Source organism: Alosa sapidissima, chromosome 8, assembly GCF_018492685.1.
Source record: "Alosa sapidissima isolate fAloSap1 chromosome 8, fAloSap1.pri, whole genome shotgun sequence".
Classification (NCBI taxonomy): domain Eukaryota; kingdom Metazoa; phylum Chordata; class Actinopteri; order Clupeiformes; family Clupeidae; genus Alosa; species Alosa sapidissima.
The window spans coordinates 18,730,687-18,749,274 of NC_055964.1; the positions used below are offsets into that span (position 1 = coordinate 18,730,687).

Consider the following 18,588-nt stretch of genomic DNA (forward strand, 5'->3'; position numbering starts at 1 on the left):
CGTATTTGTAGGTATCTATACAAGTCACATGAGGGCAAGTCAAACTTATCTTGAAGTTGTGAAAATGATCGCAATGTGTTGTTTTCAAACAACTGATTTATAATAACCAACCCCTTCTCCGCCCATCTTCTGAATGCTAAGTCTGTCAAAGATGGGAGAAAATCAATGTTTCCAAGAATGGGCATTGCTCTTGATAGAGGCATAGACCCCTTTAATTGCTTCTGGACACTGCTCCAGGCTTTAAGTGTGTGTTTGACCCAGATGTTATTAATTCTTATTTTTTTCTGAGCCTGCTGACTAAGAAATGGAAGAGTAGATATTGGTATCCCTGGTAAGGAATTCTGTTCAATGGATAGCCATCCTGTTTCTTCATCTGTGGTCACCCATGCCACTATTGCTCTAAGTTGGGCTGCTAAATAATACATTTTAAGATTAGGTAGACCCAGGCCTCCTTTTTCTTTACTTGCCATCAATATTTTTAGACGTATTCTGGGTCTCCTATTTTGCCAAATAAATTTTGATATACGTTTTTCGAGAAGCTTAAGGGTTGATTGTGGCACATGAATAGGCAGAGATTGAAATAAGAAAAGGAGTCTAGGTAAGATATTCATCCTCACTGACTCTATTCGGCCAAAAAGTGACAGAGGTAGCATATCCCACCTACTTATATCTTGGTTGATCTCTTCGATTAATTTGTTGTAATTGGAGGAGTAAAGCTGTGCTGGTTTTGGTGTCAAAATAACGCCTAAATATCTAAATCCCTGTTTGGATTTTTTAAAGGAGACCAAGTCATCTAATTGCTGCGGCCATTCACCACTTATCATCATTGCTTCCGATTTGTTAGTATTTATCTTATATCCTGACACTGCACTGTATTTATTTAAGCTATTTAGAAGTGCAGGGATAGAAACCATGGGACGCTCTAAGAATAGCAATATGTCATCAGCAAATAGAGCTAGTTTGTGTTGAATCATTCCCTCATCAGGAATACCCAGTATGAGGGGGTTTGTCCTTATTAATTCAGCCAATGGTTCTATGCTTAAGGCAAATAAAGAAGGAGATAAAGAGTCTCCCTGGCGGGTGCCACGTCCCAGTGGGAAGAAGTTGGAGCAGTGCCCATTCACTCTAACTCTAGATTTAGGGTTTTTATAAAATATGCCTATCCAATTAATAAATGTGTCATTAAAACCCATATATCTTAGAGTCTGATAGAGGAAAGACCAGTCAACCCTATCAAATGCCTTCTCAGCATCTAAGCTGAGAAGCATTGAAGGGGTATTCCTTTTGGCTGCAATACATTGCAGGTTTAAAGCCCTCCTGACATTGTCTACTCCTTGTCGATTATTAATAAAACCTGTCTGATCCGGTTTTACGAGTTTGTGTATGAATTTTTGTACTCTTTTCGCTATAATTGAAGTAAGAATTTTAAGATCAACACACAGGAGGCTGATTGGACGATAGGAGGTACATTGGATTGGGTCCTTGTTTTCTTTGTGGATAACACTAATTATCGCTTCTGACCAGGATCCAGGCGGATCTCCCTTATTTAATGCATGGTTATAGACCTTACACAAGATTGGGGTCAGATAATCTATAAATGTTTTGTAGTATTCTCCTGGGAAACCATCTGTTCCTGGGGATTTGTTATTTTTAAGTTTTAAGATATTGTCTCTGATTTCTTTTTCTGTAATTGGCAATGACAGCATGTCAGCCTCTTCTGATGTTAGTTTTGCCAGTTTGATGGATCTAAAAAAAGACTCAATCTTGTCTTTTTTGTGTGGGTCCAGCTGCTCTTCATATAACTTTCTATAGTATGTGGCAAAAGCCTCTGTAACATCAGTAGGTTGTGTTAAGATTTCGTCACTGTCTGGACTTTTTATTTTGTGAACTGTCCTGCTATTTTGCGCTTTCCGCAATTGGAAAGCCAACAAGCGACTTGCTTTGTTTCCCATTTCATAATATTTTCTATTTACAAATCTTAAAGCCCCCTCTGTTTTGTAAGTTAGTAGGTCATCCAATGTTTTCCTTTTCTCTTTCAATGCATGCAATACTTCTTGTTTCTTAGATTGCTGATGTTCTGTTTCTAATTGCTTAATTTCTTTCTCTAGCCTATCCTGTTGACTTAACCTTTGCTTTTTCAATCTAGAAGAAATGGCAATAATACAGCCCCGCATCACAGCCTTAGCCCCCTCCCACAGAGTTATTGGAGAGACGGTATCACCTTCATTTATCTCAAAATAATTTGTTAATTCCTTGTGTATTTCTTGTTTAATTAATTCGTCCTTTAACAATGAAACATTAAGTCTCCAATACTTAAATGATTTGGTTGGCCCTATATTTATTTTTAAAGTGACTGGAGCATGATCTGATATGGTGATTGGCTCTATTTTACACTCATTGACCCTATACAGATCTGGTCCAGATATTAGAAACATGTCCAACCTGGAGTAACTGCCATGTACCTGTGACATAAAAGTAAAGTCCTTCTCTTTGGGATGTAAGCGCCGCCATACATCCACTAAGCCCAGTTCGCTCATCATAGCCTGTAGTGTAGTAGCTTTTCTAGATACTGAGCCCACTTCTGCAGGTAGCCTATCCATATTTTGTCTCAGGACACAGTTGAAATCGCCTCCTATTAACACAATCCCTTCTACTGTGCCTGCTAATAAAGTTGCTATGTCTTTAAAAAAGATAGAACAGTCTTCATTTGGGGCATATAGATTGAGCAGTGTTACTCTTGTGCCACTAATATCCCCCTTTACAATGATATATCTGCCATCTTTATCTTTAACCGTTTCTATATGATTGAAGTATACAGATTTATTAAAGAGAATGGCCACGCCCCGTCTTCTCCCCCTTTCAAAAGAGGAGCTGAACACCTGATCTACCCATTCTCTTTTAAGCTTTAAATGCTCTTTTTCGGACAGATGGGTTTCTTGGATCATTGCTATAGAACAATGTAATTTTTTAAATTGGCTAAGTATTTTTTTCCTCTTGATTGGATTGCCTAAGCCCTTAACATTATAGCTAATGCAGTTAAGACTATTCATACCAGTTATATGTACATGTTTGGAGCCTATCCTTAAGCCTACCTATATCACTCATTCTTAACATTTAAACTACCTGTTAACAAAGCTCCACCAGTAACTAGACTAATAATCTCAAGGTGACAGTAACAAATCAAACATAAAATAAAACGTCTAACTATAAGAACAATACACTTCCACATACCCAAATGGTTTGCTGTAGGCCTACTGAGAAAGAAAAGAACATTGGCCTCTAAACTAAGCAAACCATATCCCGATGTAGCCTGGGCAGAGGATGGTGACAGTTCCTCCGTGGGATTAACACAAAGTGTCTTGGCTGCTGTCGTCCAGTTCGTGGAGCGGTTGCTGCTCATTGTGCTATTCACTCACAGTTCAGCTGAGTTCCGTCCATTGAAGAAAAGAAGGAAGAAATAATAATCCTAACCTTAAGTATATCCAGAAATATTCAAAGAAAAGTCTCGGCGTTGACCTCACTCTTAGTCAAAGAGGGCCGCAAGATCCGCAGAAGGCAACACTCCCGCTGCATCTTCCCCACGTCTCTCACCCACAACATTCCACCTGTAGCGGGACATCTCGCCCTCCATCTTAGCTCTTTCGTCTACTTCTGGATGTATGTCATACTCCGCCAAGACTGGAAGAGCCTCTGTGAGCGTAGGGTAGGTCTGTTCCCCTGTTTCCATGGTCAATTTCAGTTGCGCTGGATAGAGGCACTTGGCTTTAATGTTCTTCTCCTTTAGTTGTTTGATGACCTCTCGCACTTGTGTTCTCTTCCTTTGCAATTCCGGAGAGTAGTCGTGGTCGAAGTATATTTGCTCGTCTTTGTATATTAGTTTTTGACTCCATGCTTGTCGAAGGATCTTGTCTTTGACCGAGTAATCCACAAATCGGACTACTAACGACCTAGGAGTAGCATTGGGGTTTTTCGGTTTGGAGGCTATAGAGCGGTGTGCTCTCTCTATTTGCATATTCACGTCAGGCATTGGTTTAAGAACAGACTGAATCAGCTCCTTGACAAATGTCTTCACATTTTTCCCCTCGCTACCCTCAGGCACCCGATAGATTCTCAGATTGTTACGCCTTGTTCTGTTCTGCAAATCTTCGCATCTAGCTGTTAGGTTCATCTCTCGGTGTAACAGATAACGTATAGCTCTCTCGTACCTTCTCCCATCGTCTTCGGCAGCACTTATACGATCTTCCGCCTCCTTGGTTCTTTTCTCTAGCTTTGTCATTTCACCTTTCAGTTCTTCCATTGATGTTTCCAGTTTCGTAAGGCATAATTTGGTCTGATTATGTCCTTCCCGGTTTTCTGACCTTAGCTTTTCTAGCTCGGCTAGTATTTTGGATTCTGGGCTAGCACTATCGTTACCCGCATTTTGATTTAATTTCAAATTATCATTCTTCTCTTTCGACGCATCTTGTTTAGTTGCAGGTCTATTTCTTGAAGATGTTGCCATTGTCAATTCGTGATGAAATGCCGAGTTTTAAGAAGTTTGTTAGGTTATTTAGTATTTGGTTGGACGGAGCTCAACTTTTAGGTTGCTGCTTAAAGCATGTCGTCACCGGAAGCATCCAAGGCAACTTTTTTATGATAGCCTGGCTATCTTTTAACTTACTTACTAACTTATTTACTATTGGGGCAGGTCTCTCGGCCTCCTAATCTTAATGTAGCCTCTTGTTTTAGTGTTACCGTTTACTTTGAGAAATTTTCTCCCCCCACAATTGAAATGGACATGGTGTCATTCAATCTCAGGCCATGTCCCTGGGTCAAAAAAATCCAGCGAAAGCTAAATTCATTGTCCAGGTGTGCCCTTATAAAGGTTAAACTGAGTTGTGCATGTTTGGAGAATAGTGATCCATGATCACATCCATGATGACTAAGTGATCAATTTTGGGATGGGGTGAAAATTTCAACCACCAAAACACCACCCCCAAAGTGAAGAATAGCTATAGAAATGTTATTAGTTTTGGGTGTTTTTCAGATAATGGGACCTGGTGATCTTAAAGTAAATGGTAACACTAAAACAAGGGGCTACATTAAGATTTTTGAAGGAAAAGATCAGTTAATTCACAGAGAAATGCTTTACTCAGAGCAAAGAGATTTCTTAGATGTATTGAAATAATAAAGAGAAAAATAGAATGAGAATTCTTTCATAAATTCAGTGGTGGTGTCTTTTACTTAAGGGACATATTTATTGAAGTAATCTAAAAGTAATCCTAAAGTAATCAGATTAAGTTACATGTTTTTGGTAATCCAACTGATTACGTTACTGATTACAAAAATTGCCATGTAATTTGTAGTCAGTAATAGCCTAGAAATCTAGATGCACCCTAGCGGCGGCAAATTAATTTGCTCAGCCTGTACGTCTAGTATCGAACCATAGGAAATTCTATTGGCTTAACACCGTGGATGTTCTCCAATCACAGCGCTCTATTTCGTTAGAGAGTCTTAAGGTGGTCTTAACAGGATAACAACATCCTGCGACGGTGAACAACAAGGAAGGTGGCTATGGCGAACGAAGAGCGGTTGTTTGAATCGGCGTTGGCGTCAACTTTGGAGGAGTTGTACTTGTGCTTTTCTTTGAAAGTAGAGCAACACAATGCACTTAAGTCATTCCTTTCGAAGAAGGATGTATTTGCCGTTTTGCCGACCGGATACGGATATGGTCGTAGCGCTGGCCTATTGCATGCCTAGGCAGTTTGAAAGACAATTCTCTGCCCGCCCCTTGGATTAAGCAGGTGAATGATTCGATTCCAGACTATACATTTCAATGATATAGGATGGGCCAGGCTAAGTCAGTAATGGATTACATTTCAAAGTAATCTGACCCAACCCTGCCAATGATACAGCCTCAAGGTTAGATTAAAATAAAATTTGCAAATCCACTGCAAGACCTAGTAGAGCCTGTGAAAAATGAACTGAGCTAGAACACAGAATCTATTTTGGAATCAGAGATTGATGCCCTTCCATCAAAGACGGATCAACTAAGGGAGACATTCCAGGAAGTGAGTATACAGTACAGCAACAGAAACTGGGAATAGAGAATGCACTCTGATAGACTGATATCACTGTTTATGGAGTGGATGAATGCCAACTTCACAAAGCAAAATGCGGGTACAGACCATTGACAGAGGCAGAGCCAAAGTGATACACAAAAAGAAGTGTAATTACCTCCAAAAAACACCAACACATTCAGATGCTACCAGACCTCCAAGCTTCGTATCAGAAATAAAGCCAGATCTGCAAACTACAACATGGCTTGCAGTCCTAAGGAAAACTCGCTTCGGAACAGATTTGAATGTCTAGGAACCTTAGAGAGCTGATGATAATTGCATTGGGCACAATACACAAACTATCAAAGACTAGTTACATCCCACCTCGACCCATGCTGCACCAGGCATAAAATATAGGGCATATTACTGACCATCCTCCTTAGCAATGTGGCAGCCACTCCTCCTGATACAAATACAGGAAACCAAAAGTGACCTTTCACACTGCCGTCTACTTTCTGGGTGTGTGTGATCTGGACAAGAAATGGCAGATGCCAAAAGAGAGGGGTCTTCCACTTGTCCAGCTTGTCTGGACCTGTCCCCATTCCATGTGGACACAACTATTGTATTGAATGTATTAAGGACTGCTGTGATCAAGAATGAGGCATCTACAGCTGTCCCCAGTGCAGACAGACCTTTTCCGAAGTGTCTGTGTACATCTACACTGGGCGAAAACTCAAAGCAGTGAACTCCTGTCTGGATTGTCTGTTGTCTTACTGTGAAACTCACTTCAAAGCTCACAATGATCTTAACCCCCGGTAGAAAGCATTCAGTGGTTGATGCCACAGGCCAGATACAGGAGAGCATCTGCTCTCATCATAAGGTGTAGCACCAATCAGAGTTGGGTTTGCTATATGTGTGTGATGTAGGAACACCAAGGCCATGACACGGTCACAGCCACTGCAAAAAGGACTGAAACAGGTGAGTACCGGGGCTATATATGTCTTAAAGGGCTCTTATATAAACTACCCCATCCACCCGATGCCAAATCAGATACAGAGTTGACACCAGGGGCAGAGCCAGATGGAGGCACAGGCCACCCCCAGAATCCAGTTCGCCACCCTACCGAAGATAAATAAATCCAAATGGAAATAAATAAAAATGAAAGTTGGGATGGTTGGGATCGTCAGCATGAAATGTCTCTTTCTACCATTGTAATGAAGTTGTTCTTTATGCACATCTAGCTTACATAATGGTGGAAAACCTCCCTACTGCTTTACCTGAAAATACTCTCTTTCTTGTTGCATTGCATCTACGAAGTTATGTGCTTCAGGTGATTTACAAAAACGTAAGCTATTTGTTACTTCATAAAGTTGTGTTTTGAAATAATATTTACATAAAACAGTTTGGCTATTAATAATGCATGATTTGTTTTAATATTGATATTGAAGGCATTCATATGTATTGTTTTACTTTTGTTATGTTTATGTGCCACTCCTCTTTGAGTCTGTGCCCCAGCCCCGCCACCCCATCAACATTTTTCTAGAATCGCCACTGGTTGACACTGAAAAGTGTTGTAATGAGTGAAAAGTGCTGTAATGAGAGACTGACGGGTGAATTCAGATCCTTTACTTAAGTAAGAATACAGATACAGCAATGCAAAAATACTGTATTACAAGTACACATCTTGTATGAAAAGTACAGTAAAACATGGCATGGGAATGTATTTAAGTAAAAGTGTGATCCCTCTGTGTATCAAATGACCTCATTGGATCACCAGTATTGAAAGATCAGCATGTAAGCAATATTTTACAGTTGTAGAAAAAAAGTTTTACAGTTGTAGAAAAAAAGTTTTATAAAAAATAAAAAAGTTTTATATGCAGGGACAACAAAAAAATCTGAGGGGTCATGAAATGATATGGAAGAAGGCATTTAAAAAACAAAGCTCTGCTGCTGGATCCCCTGAAATAAAATCATATGTGAAGTTTAGAGGGACACATCCCAGTTCGGTGGAGGCTTTTACCAACTCTCCTGGACATTAAATGTGTACATTACATGTGTTTGTGAGACATCAGAAGCCCAAATGGTTGGAAACCTCTGGCTATAAATGTGTTTTATTTTAGTAACTAATGCTGTAAAATAAGAGTAAATAGTACCATATTTTCCTGTGGAATGTGGTGGATTGGTATAATAAATCCAAATGGAAATAAATAAAAATTAAATGGAAATAATCCACTAAAGCACATGTACCCGTCAATCCCAAATTCTCTTTTCACTATTAGTTGTTTTCACTGCCGAGCTCAATGTGATGTCACATTAATCCACAATTGTCTGTGGTAAATTTTGGAACGTGTTGCAGGCATCAATTTCAAAATGAACATATATCTTCAAAAACAAGAAAACCGATTAGGTAAAACATGAAATGCCTTGGCTATATATCATTTTGTAATTAGGGTAATCTAACAAATTACACCTCTGTCTTTATTTGCATTTTGGTCATTCTAAATAAATTCTGAGTTTGTCTTCAGTACTTTCCTACACTTGATCAAGATGCAACATAATTTCCAGTAGTGAAATTCTTTAGACTCAGAACCAGCTCAACTTATTTAGGTAATATAAATAGGAACATTAAAGTATCATTTAAATAGTCAAGTCAAGTCTGAAGTGCAAAGAAGTATAAAGTATATAAGATACAAAGGACATGTAAACTAAAGTGGCTTGGAGATTTAGCAGATGATACCTTCTATTTCCAGATCACCAACACATTGCAGGACATTTTCCAACATGTGGTCCTACCTGAGTGTCATAACAGTTTAATAGCAAAGCAAACTTATCTAATAGCAAACCAAACTTAATTATAAATATCTAATAGCAAAGCAAACTTAACTAGAGAAACTATATAAGAGAAGTTGGGTGAATAGTCTTAGTTATTTTTGAGTCACAATAGCTTCACAGATGAGGTGCTATTTAGCGTTTGTATAAATCATACAAAAGAAAACTAGAAATAGCATCAGAATGGGAAGAAACAACTGTTTTGGCATAAACAAAAACCCTTTGCGCTGTGTTGCCCAGATATACACTGAAGTTAGCATGTAGCCGCTGTATTGCATACAATATGGGTTAACAAAAGATTTACATGTGGCTGCTTTCAAGACAACTAAAAGCCTATGGAACTCGACATAGTGCCTTTATCGCCAAAACCAAAACCCAGAATAGACAGGAAGGATGTGCTCTGGAAGAAGTGTCTATACTGTATATCTCTGTCACAACAACTTAACCGATGACCTAAAGCCAACCAAAAACCCAGGGTAGAGTGTGTGAGTGAATGTAGTCTGAACTCTGTGCAGGAGGGTCATTGTATCAGAGATGCTGTAGAAGGCCAGAGTGCCTGCCCTGTGATCCACGTACACTCCTATCTTTTTCGAACTGCAGACTAGAGGGAGTTTAGTCTCTTCATCGTTGTGTCTGAAAGAGGAGTTAGAGCTGACAAGCATCAGACTCCAGGATTGGTCATTACCTCCAAACACACACTCACACCCTCCTTTCCTGCTGATACTTTTATAAGAGACTGCTATATCAACCGCATTTTCCCCACTCCACTCAACCTCCCAGTAGCAGCGTCCAGACACTCCCTCTCTACACAGTACCTGAGGCCAATCAAATCTCTCTGGATGATCTGAATATGACTGGACCTTAGCTCTCCATTCCACGCTCCTGTTCCCCTCAGACAGATGGAGTTCTCTGTGTGCTGTGTTTGGATCCAGTGTGAAGGGAGTGAAATCTGTTGGGGGAGAAGCCAGTACAATGATACGTATTTATTTGTCTTTTGTGCGTGTTTGTGATGTGTGTGTGTTTGAGGGGAGTCCTTTCCAAATGTGACTAACAAGTATGAGTCTGTGTGCATGCAAATGCATTGAGTACATGTATGCAAGTGCTTCTTTGCATCTGACTGTATGTGTGTGTGTGTGTGTGTGTGTGTGTGTGTGTGTGTGTGTTTTAACTTGCATGGCTTGCAAGTCCAACTTACACAGTAAGAACTCCTCTCTGGTCACTGGTTCAGGCAAGACAGCCTGGACATCAGACACTGAGCAGAAAACATTACAACCAATTACAAGTGAGCGGTTAGCACCAAACCGTATCTCAATTGAAATTGAGATTGGGTCTGGACAAGGTTCATTCACCTCCCATTTCCAAGCCAAAATGCCTCTGGTTACAATTGAATAGACCTAAAACAAATCAGAACAATGAAGGAGATGACATATGCAGAGCAACAGAAAAAAACCAAAAAACAAGCGTTTTTTAAAAACTGTTTCGATGTCATGTTGTCAGGTTTTATCATGTTGTCAGGTTTTTGGAACATTGGAAATGGGAGGAAATGGCCTCTTTTCCAGACAGACCTGCAGAGCAAATTCAAATTTGCCAAAGGAAAATGTGGCATCTCTCTTCTGAAGACCATTGTCTTCATCTCTCCACAACAGACGGGCATGACTCCTTGTTACCCACACATGTTGTGTTTTTGTATTTTACTTCACTTCACTTACTTATTCATTTAGCTGACACTTTTATCCAAAGTGACTTACGTAAATTATTACAAGGTTTAGTCTCCTCAGAGCAACTCGGAGTTAGGTGTTTTGCACAACAGTTGCAGTTGGCAATTAAACCTACAACTTTTCTGGCTAGGGCATGCTATACCAGCTCCTAAGCCATTATGCTACCACCATCTCACATTTTCACAGATCCTAGAATTTACCATTTCCATGTTTTCACTGATACAAAATAAGACAGGAGATTAAACTCATGGCAGGAATATGACCAACCTGCAGATATCTTCATGACTTCCTGCTTGCAGAAGTCTTCCAGCTGTTCTTTTAGTGTGGAGACAGATTTCTCTGTAAGGCTCTGGTTAATAGTGATACAGGGTAAGTCTTTAGACCGACGCTGGTCACTAACAAACTAGAAAGTCTTTAGAGGGAAATACAAGAAATAGAGAGGGATGACTGGAGGCAAAATTAAGTTTCTTGATGTACATCTAAATAATTACATTTCACCCTCAAGCCGGCTTGGTTTCAACTTGTGTGGGACATCTGAATTTATAGTGATGTCGCTTAATGGTACACTGTGCAAGATTTTCACCTTAATGTAACCTTTACGAAACCAATTTGTTGGTAAATTAAATTGTAATAGACCAACTGTTCAACTAGCATAGCTATACAGCATAGACGTAGCAACAAATCTCACGAGAATCGTGAAACATTAACTTGTCAGTAGATATAGGCCTTTGGAGATAGGTTTTGCCTGTTGTTAATCCTTCACCTCCACAACAAAAGCATTTTCATTGTGTACAGTAAGTTACAAGAAGTTACAACAGCGGAGTAAAATATACATATAACACGACTCTAGAGGGAGCTCTACATTCGCCAAAAATACCTAAACCTGCATAGTGTACCATATGGCTATCATAAAGTTATATAATAATTTTGCATGTGTTTTGTGAGCAAGAAAATGGATAAAATAGCTGAGAGTAATTGTGCCTCATTGAAACAAACACAACACACAAAACATTGTCTAACCAACTAACTAGCCATGCATCAACAGTTACCTTGAGGAATTGGATGTTATCCTTTGCATGTAAAAGCTGCTCCATCTCAGAATCTCTCCTCTTCAGCTCAGCAATCTCCTGCTCCAGTTGCTTCAGGAGGCTTTCAGCCCGACTCACCTCAGCCTTCTCCTGAGCTCTGATCAACTCTTTCACCTCAGAGCGCCTTCTCTCAATGAAGTAGATCATTTCAATGAAGATCCTCTCACTGTCCACCACTGCTGTCTGAGCAGAGCTCTGTTAGGACACATACAATGTAGAATGTTTCATCTAAAGTGGAGGAGCTTCTAAGTTACTCTGCATTATAGACTCTTCTTTGACTGACTAGAGCCACCAGCCCTCCACTCCTGTTAGCTACTCACCTTGAGTGTCTCCACAGCTTTCCTCAATGCCTGCAGCTTCTTCTCTTTCATCTGGATTCTCTGCTGAATTTTACTGTGGGTCTCCCTGAAGCGTGTCTATGTTAGAAAAATACATAGAATCAACACTGCTTTGTGATATCACAGATTTATTCATATTTATTTAAAAAAACAAAAACAAAAAACATTATTTAATTATAGTTTTTCAGACTTGAACAGCAATCACTCTAACCCATTCTCACAGTTGCCAACATAATTATTTAAAAAATGTGCTGTAATCCATATGGAACCCTGTCTAAACTGATAGCATTGCTGAACATTAGTTCTTTCATTAGGATGTAGTGAAATAAAATTGTCTTTGGGGAGCAAAAAGGAGAACAGGAAGGAAGCCTTGATAACATTTTAGTAGGCCTACCACAAAGTTGACTTATGAACTTGTAGATAATAAACCTCAAGTCACAACCCAGATAGCAAACATACACTGGGACGGAACTGGGCCACACCTACCACAACGTCCGGCACGGATCTGCATAATGGACCTGATCCGGCGTCCAAACGCACATCGGTCCAAAATTGGTCTGGATCCGTTTGGCGGATCTGGTACCAATAAGGGCTAAGACTGGCCCAGTTCCGTATGGTAGTCTGTGTTACTGACGTGTTCCAGATCTGTTTATCATATGCAATACGGGTCCGCTTATTGTGTGTGGTACGGACTCGTTTATCAGACATCAGCCGGCTTTATTTGACATGTGAAATGTGATTGGTAATTAGGGCTAATTATCCTGAAAAATCTGTTTGCTACACATTTGCTAACAGGTTCGTTATAGGTTCACCAAGGCTAAAGTTCAACGTTTTCCCAACAGCTCAACTGATAAACATAAGCTAGGCTACAAACACAAGGGGGGTAAAAAAAACTTTACACATAAGTGTCTTATTATTTTTTTTATTCAACAACCTGGCTGTAGAAGTGCAATCCCAGACAAAGTTTAAGTCGTGTTAATTCCACATTTATTCCTTTTTGCAAATAGGCTAAGTCACAATTACACTCGTTTTTTATCATCAGTGATCCTGTTAGCGTTATCACTGTTTTTTTTCCAAAATAGTTATTGTGATAGCTGTTTTGCTTAAGTTAAGCTAGTTGTTGCTGGAAAATAATAGTAAAGTTATCAATCGCTCGGTTGCTTGTTGTCTCTGAATAAACCAACAGAGATTAAAAGCAGATACTACCTTGAAAAGTTGGGCTGTCCTAGTCCAACCCCAGGCTGGTAAATCATGTCAAAAGATTGATAGTGAGCAACTTGATTAACATTACTGCTTGGACTTCTGCATGCGTGGCAAGAATATGGGGTTGTTTCATAGCACTGTTAGATCTGACACAAACAACAATTGACTACTTTTACCACTGCTAGGTAATAATAAAAATAATGAAACGAACATATGATCAATATTGAGCCAACTATATTTTCCTTTCCAGCCTTACTGTAGAAATGAAGTGGCCATGGGAACATAGTGCACCCCCATGGTTTCTAAATTTGTGCCATTCCAAAATACCTTTTTTTTCTTTAGAAGCCAGTTGACAATGAAGTAGGGAAAGGGGTCAATTTAGAATCAGCACCTTAATTCATATCATTACCACCTGGGTCTGCTGTGAAAAAATGATCCTTCGGCTCATATCCGTATCACAGGTTTGGGCCAAATCAGTGTTTTGTATTTTAAACAACATTTTAAATCTCCTGACTTCCAGTTGAGTTGCGGAAATTGGACCTGGGACAAATCTGTAAATCGGTGATAAAACAGCATTGCTAGCAGAGCTGAAACCTGTATCGGGAGTAGACCTGGCCCACAGTCAGATACCGTATGTCCGCTACAGGCGGATCTAAAGGCTTTTATGCGGATCCGGCCCAAAGGAAATTGCTATCTGGGAAAGATCTGAGATGTCTGGACAGATTTTAGGCTACAATGTCAAAGTGATTCATAGTGTCAACCACCACCATAGTGTCAACCACCAATGGTCAGGTAGTTACAGCTAGATTGAGAGAGCTCTGCCACAGACACATATCCCCTCAAGCACCTAATAATAGTTTTAAATAGCGATTGAGAAGTGTTACCAAATTTACCAACCATAAAAGAGCCAATATTTTACTGACCAAACATCAAGTGCAGTTCAGGTAGACTGATTTGTATTCCAAATTATAGCCTAGGGCCTACGTTGTTTGCCTCACTCTGCATGTCTAGTTCAAGTTGTAGCCTAGCCAGAGCTCTACACAAGTGGAACCTGTAACCAGACCTTCCTACCTTTCTCTCTGCTGTAGATGGAATTGCATCATGGTCTCTGAGTTCGTCCACCATCGGAGACGTGAAAAAGTCCTGGTTACCTGACATCGCATCAATCATTCCTCATAGGACAGATTTTGCGAATGTTTTGTTGTAACAGGTAGCCTACTTACGCTAGTTTCACTTTCGTTTTCCGCCAGTTCGTGGCGCAACTTCCTTCATGGACTAATAAAACCACAAAAGTCGTAGCCTACTTATCCCGAACACTGCAAATTCCATGCAACACAAATCTAAAATTAAACAATTTAGAGAGATGAGAGTGGGGGTGCATGCTGTCAGGATACTCCATATCTGTTTAACTGACAATATAGAATAATGGTGCTAGCTATCTAATGGAGACCTGTTGTATGCCCTGTAAAATTGGTACAAATCAAACGAGTGAACATAGAACTTTTATTTTGAACATTGTTTAACTTTTATTTTGAATCAAACTGTGACGACAGACTGTTTCAGGAAGCTGCTGTTGCTCCCCTGTAACGTTTTTGTAAACACGTGAAGTCGCTGCCTTGATGCCTGAACCGTCTCAGTTGCTGAAATAACATGGTCATTAAATGCGATTATGTGCTATATACTGAATAGGCTACACAACTCAGTTTAACCTAGAATTTACCAAAAAAGCATGGTAACGTTACGTGTTAAATACGTAAAGGAATCCTAGTAACTAGGCTCAGTGTGCTCTCATCTGCCCCCTTGGCTTAGCTTGGCTTTACTGATTACTGAGTGATGGCTAGTGACAATGAGTGGCAGGTAGCAGGTCGGCGTAAAGGAGCCTCAAGTAGAAAGAAGAAAACATCAACTGTGGCCGCTGTTGATCTTCCAGTCCCCGAAGCTGGCGACAGCCATCGAGATCAGCAACGTATCATTCAGACCTTGTGAGCATTACACCCTTTTTTGGCGTCAGTAAGAGTGTCTGTAGCATAAATGAAAACAGCATTCCAGTATAAGCAATCTGCAGTAGTCAATATCTACAGTAAACACACACCATGCCTCATACACATGACAGGCTATTACTGTTTGAATCTCCTCTTCCCATAGGAATGAATTGAGAGGGGAGGACTTCTGGTCAGAGTGGAAAGGTTAGTGGTTCTCTTGTCTATCTCCATATCGTTCAAGCGTAGGCCTATACAGATTGGTTTGGCCTAACTGCCAAACTGTCAGGCAAGTGTTAATGCCAAAATTGTACTTTGATTATGATTGATCACTTGTTTTTGTAATCTCCTCCGTCTCATCATTCACAGATCTACTAACAGGACGGTTGTCCGACACTGGGTCCTATAGGGGTCAGACAGGTGTCCAGATTGAATGCCTGCAGGATTGTGTGTGTTATGGCCTGGGCAGCTTCTCCACATGTGTGTCTGCACGCTATCAGCTGGCCTTACTACTTCTCCTGCTGGATGCCCTAAAGGTGTGTGCCAAATAGACACAAGGGTATTTCAAGTGTGGCTTAGCTCTATAGCTACGGCTCTGCTTTGCCAGGGAAATAAAGCTACAAGGCTTCTAATAATATTATTGTAATAAAATAATAATACCCACCTGACATGCACTTTGAACCATGTTCATGCATGTATATAGTTTAGACCCATGTTAAAGAAAATAAAGAGAATGCCGCACACTCTGCTCCATGTTTTAATGTTGAAGTGACGTTTCGGCCGTCTGGCCTTCTTCAAACTTACACAACGCCAACATCCAAAGTGTCTTTATATTCATCCCAATTAGTGAACACCTGGTCCAATAGTGCATAGAGCTCATCCATTGGTTGATCACCCTAAATGCCTCTGAGCACAAGGCTCACTCATTGGCAAATCAGTCTTGATTAGGGGTGACCCAGAGTTTTTTTTTTTTATAGTTTAGACCCAAACATAAATGATGACACGCTCTTTCAAACAAAAAGCACAAGCTACACTTGTACGCTTGCCCCTGAGTTTATTTTGATCGTTCCATATACATATGAGCTCTTGTCCTCAAAAAGACAACACGCATACGCAGTGTAAATATGTTTAGACATGTTTTGAATGCTTTGAATGAATAGTGAATGAATAGTGACACAAATAGGTTCATCTCACAATTAATAACATTCATAACGCATCTGAAAAGAATGTTTGGAAACAGAAATATATTGATACACAGTGTTCAATGTTTGCAAAGTACTATCCGGTTACTCACTAGTTTCACTCTGCAGATCCCAGTGGAGCACTGCAGTGTGTATGATCCTGTGTTCTCACTGACGGAGCTTGAGACACTTAGAGCTCTGGGGTTTTCAGTACTCACGGAAAATGAGGTGAATAAAACACAAATGCCCACTATCGCTCTCTTATCTGCAAGCTGCAGGGGACACTGGTGATTTATATTTAAAGTGAATTGAATCTTTGTTGTTTGTTTGTTTAACAATAATCCTGTGGCATGGGTGGTGTTTTAGGAAGGCAAGCGAGCTGTGCGTCAGCCAACGCTCTTCTACCTGATGCATTGTGGGAAGGCTCTGTATAACAACCTGCTCTGGAAGAACTGGAGCTCTCAGGCCCTGCCCAAACTCCTCATCATTGGCAACAGTTTCCATGGCATCCAAGAGAGGTGTGTCCTAACTGACATCTGTTGCCAAAAAGTGAATGAGAGATGAAACAAATCCACACTGTCCTTGTCTAAAGTGTATTTTCATTTAAAAAATACATTTCACAAGTTGACATTTCAAAACATATAAGCTGGCTTAAACAAAGGATTTGTGTTTTATAAGATAATATGTCAGGCAGAATTTGCATTAATGTTGAAATTGTACGAATCATCAGCATTCTTAAATAAAAAAAATACATTAATCAAATTCCTTTGCAATTTAAACGTGTGTGTGTGTTTCCCTTAGAATGCTGCAGAGGGAGCTCCAGAGGGACTATGCCTACCTGTCCACTGTATCCTTTCACTCAAAACAATTACCAAAATATAATTCCTAGTACATTTGTTAGTGACCAACCTAAGTCAGTTAACTTAGAGTTCTTGTAAATAAAAAACCTCCTAAAAGAAGAGCCCTGTAGCTTAATGAAGTCATAGGGATTTTCTATAAGGAGGTGTGCTACATACTCCTGTATTCCACCATATTTGTTTATGTTAAATCTCCATTGGGTTCCATCTGCAATGCGCAAGGAAGGAGCTAATAGCCATCATGCAAGTCAATGCTTCCTTTTCCACCAGCCGCACAGTGGCATATTTCAGAAGCAGCTGTACACTGCCTCACTTCAAATATGCACCAAGTCTTGCGGTTCTCGCTTCTGAAAATGTGACACAGAAGCAACGCAATGCAAATGTACCTCATGGAAAAGAGGACTTACTCTTGTCATTAACACACCTACTTGGAATCCACCCCAGCTTCTGTTTATAATTCTGTAACTTTTTAAAAAAGTAAGTTAGGACCTTGACCACTCACACTGTTGCCAGGTGATGAGTGTGTGCGAAGAGACAGCCCTGCCCTGCTCACAGCGTTTCCTGGATGTGTTCAATGATACGGCACTGATCTGCTTCACCCCTCAAAGCCTCAGCCAACTCCCAGAATCCACCTGGGTTGACCCAGAAGAACCACAGTACCAGCACTGCCCAGATCTGGAGATCATCAGGAGAGAGCAGAGATAACACAGTGTGTGTGGTGTGTGTGTGTGTGTGTGTGTGTGTGTGTGTGTGTGTGTGTGTGTGTGTGTGTGTGAGTGTGTGTGTGTGTGAGTGAGTGAGTGAGTGAGAGAGAGAGAGAGAGAAAGCACATTTTGTAGTTGCTCTGTTGAACTTGGTATTACAGGTTTATCTTAGTGATTTAACACAAACTGGTTTTAGCAATCACTGTGATAAAGCCATGTTATGTAATAAGGGTGGGGAAGTTCACAATTTCATGTTTTGGGGAGACCGTTTTATATTTTCTGAATACCATGGTATACAGGAGACAGCGCACGACTGCTATTCTCCGTAATTTCATGTGTTTTGAAATAATGATAATTTTGGTGGCCGCATCCAAATGAGGCTGCATTCAAAATAAACAACAGAGTAAGATTTAAAAAATGTTCAGTGTAACCTTTTCTTGCTTTTCAAAAATGCATTGAGGCAGCATCATTTTGTAAATCATAATATACTATCCACATAACTGTAATGTAATTCAACATAAAATGGAACCTATGGGATATCTCCACAAGGATCAGGTCTGAGGACAATAGACTGGAAACTCCTGTTCCTCTCTTCTGGTTTTAAATTGTTGCCTGTTGTGATCAAATGGGCACTGACAGATGTTGAAATGTTG

The 18,588-nt window shown here is 40.1% G+C and overlaps 2 protein-coding genes across 6 annotated transcripts; one reads left to right on the top strand and one right to left on the bottom strand.

Moving 5' to 3' along the window:
- Nucleotides 1-7,649: 7,649 nt before the first annotated feature.
- On the bottom strand, nucleotides 7,650-14,624 carry LOC121715295 (tripartite motif-containing protein 16-like). Of its 3 annotated transcripts, none has more exons than XR_006033573.1 (7): nucleotides 14,286-14,624; nucleotides 11,994-12,089; nucleotides 11,635-11,868; nucleotides 10,853-10,934; nucleotides 10,063-10,119; nucleotides 8,286-9,816; nucleotides 7,650-7,997 (listed from the first exon to the last, which is right to left on the bottom strand). XR_006033573.1 is itself a non-coding variant. In XM_042100871.1 (7 exons), the coding sequence occupies exons 1-7, from the start codon at nucleotides 14,382-14,384 to the stop codon at nucleotides 7,968-7,970; spliced, it is 732 nt and encodes a 243-aa protein (XP_041956805.1). In that variant the 5' UTR covers nucleotides 14,385-14,624; the 3' UTR covers nucleotides 7,650-7,967. The 3 variants fall into 3 exon arrangements, 2 of the variants coding, with proteins under 2 accessions (XP_041956805.1, XP_041956804.1); XM_042100871.1 differs by having other exon boundaries at nucleotides 9,683-9,816; XM_042100870.1 differs by having other exon boundaries at nucleotides 7,650-9,816.
- Nucleotides 14,625-14,720: 96 nt separating this feature from the next.
- Nucleotides 14,721-18,353, top strand: srrd (SRR1 domain containing). Of its 3 annotated transcripts, none has more exons than XM_042100878.1 (8): nucleotides 14,721-15,196; nucleotides 15,360-15,400; nucleotides 15,563-15,729; nucleotides 16,504-16,602; nucleotides 16,741-16,892; nucleotides 17,176-17,221; nucleotides 17,745-17,949; nucleotides 17,993-18,353. In XM_042100878.1, the coding sequence occupies exons 1-7, from the start codon at nucleotides 15,048-15,050 to the stop codon at nucleotides 17,934-17,936; spliced, it is 846 nt and encodes a 281-aa protein (XP_041956812.1). In that variant the 5' UTR covers nucleotides 14,721-15,047; the 3' UTR covers nucleotides 17,937-17,949; nucleotides 17,993-18,353. The 3 variants fall into 3 exon arrangements, with proteins under 3 accessions (XP_041956812.1, XP_041956810.1, XP_041956809.1); XM_042100876.1 differs by having other exon boundaries at nucleotides 18,009-18,353; XM_042100875.1 differs by having other exon boundaries at nucleotides 14,723-15,196; nucleotides 17,745-18,353.
- The last annotated feature ends 235 nt before the right edge of the window (nucleotides 18,354-18,588 follow it).

Coding starts and splice junctions, on each gene's coding strand:
- srrd (XM_042100878.1), top strand. CDS start 15,048: ATGGCTAGTGACAATGAGTGGCAGGTAGCAGGTCGGCGTAAAGGAGCC. Junction 16,603..16,740: donor CAGTACTCACGGAAAATGAG/GTGAATAAAACA, acceptor GTGGTGTTTTAG/GAAGGCAAGCGAGCTGTGCG. Junction 16,893..17,175: donor TTCCATGGCATCCAAGAGAG/GTGTGTCCTAAC, acceptor TGTTTCCCTTAG/AATGCTGCAGAGGGAGCTCC.
- LOC121715295 (XM_042100870.1), bottom strand. CDS start 14,384: ATGATTGATGCGATGTCAGGTAACCAGGACTTTTTCACGTCTCCGATG. Junction 11,869..11,993: donor AAGCTGTGGAGACACTCAAG/GTGAGTAGCTAA, acceptor GTGTCCTAACAG/AGCTCTGCTCAGACAGCAGT. Junction 10,935..11,634: donor ATAACATCCAATTCCTCAAG/GTAACTGTTGAT, acceptor ACTATTAACCAG/AGCCTTACAGAGAAATCTGT.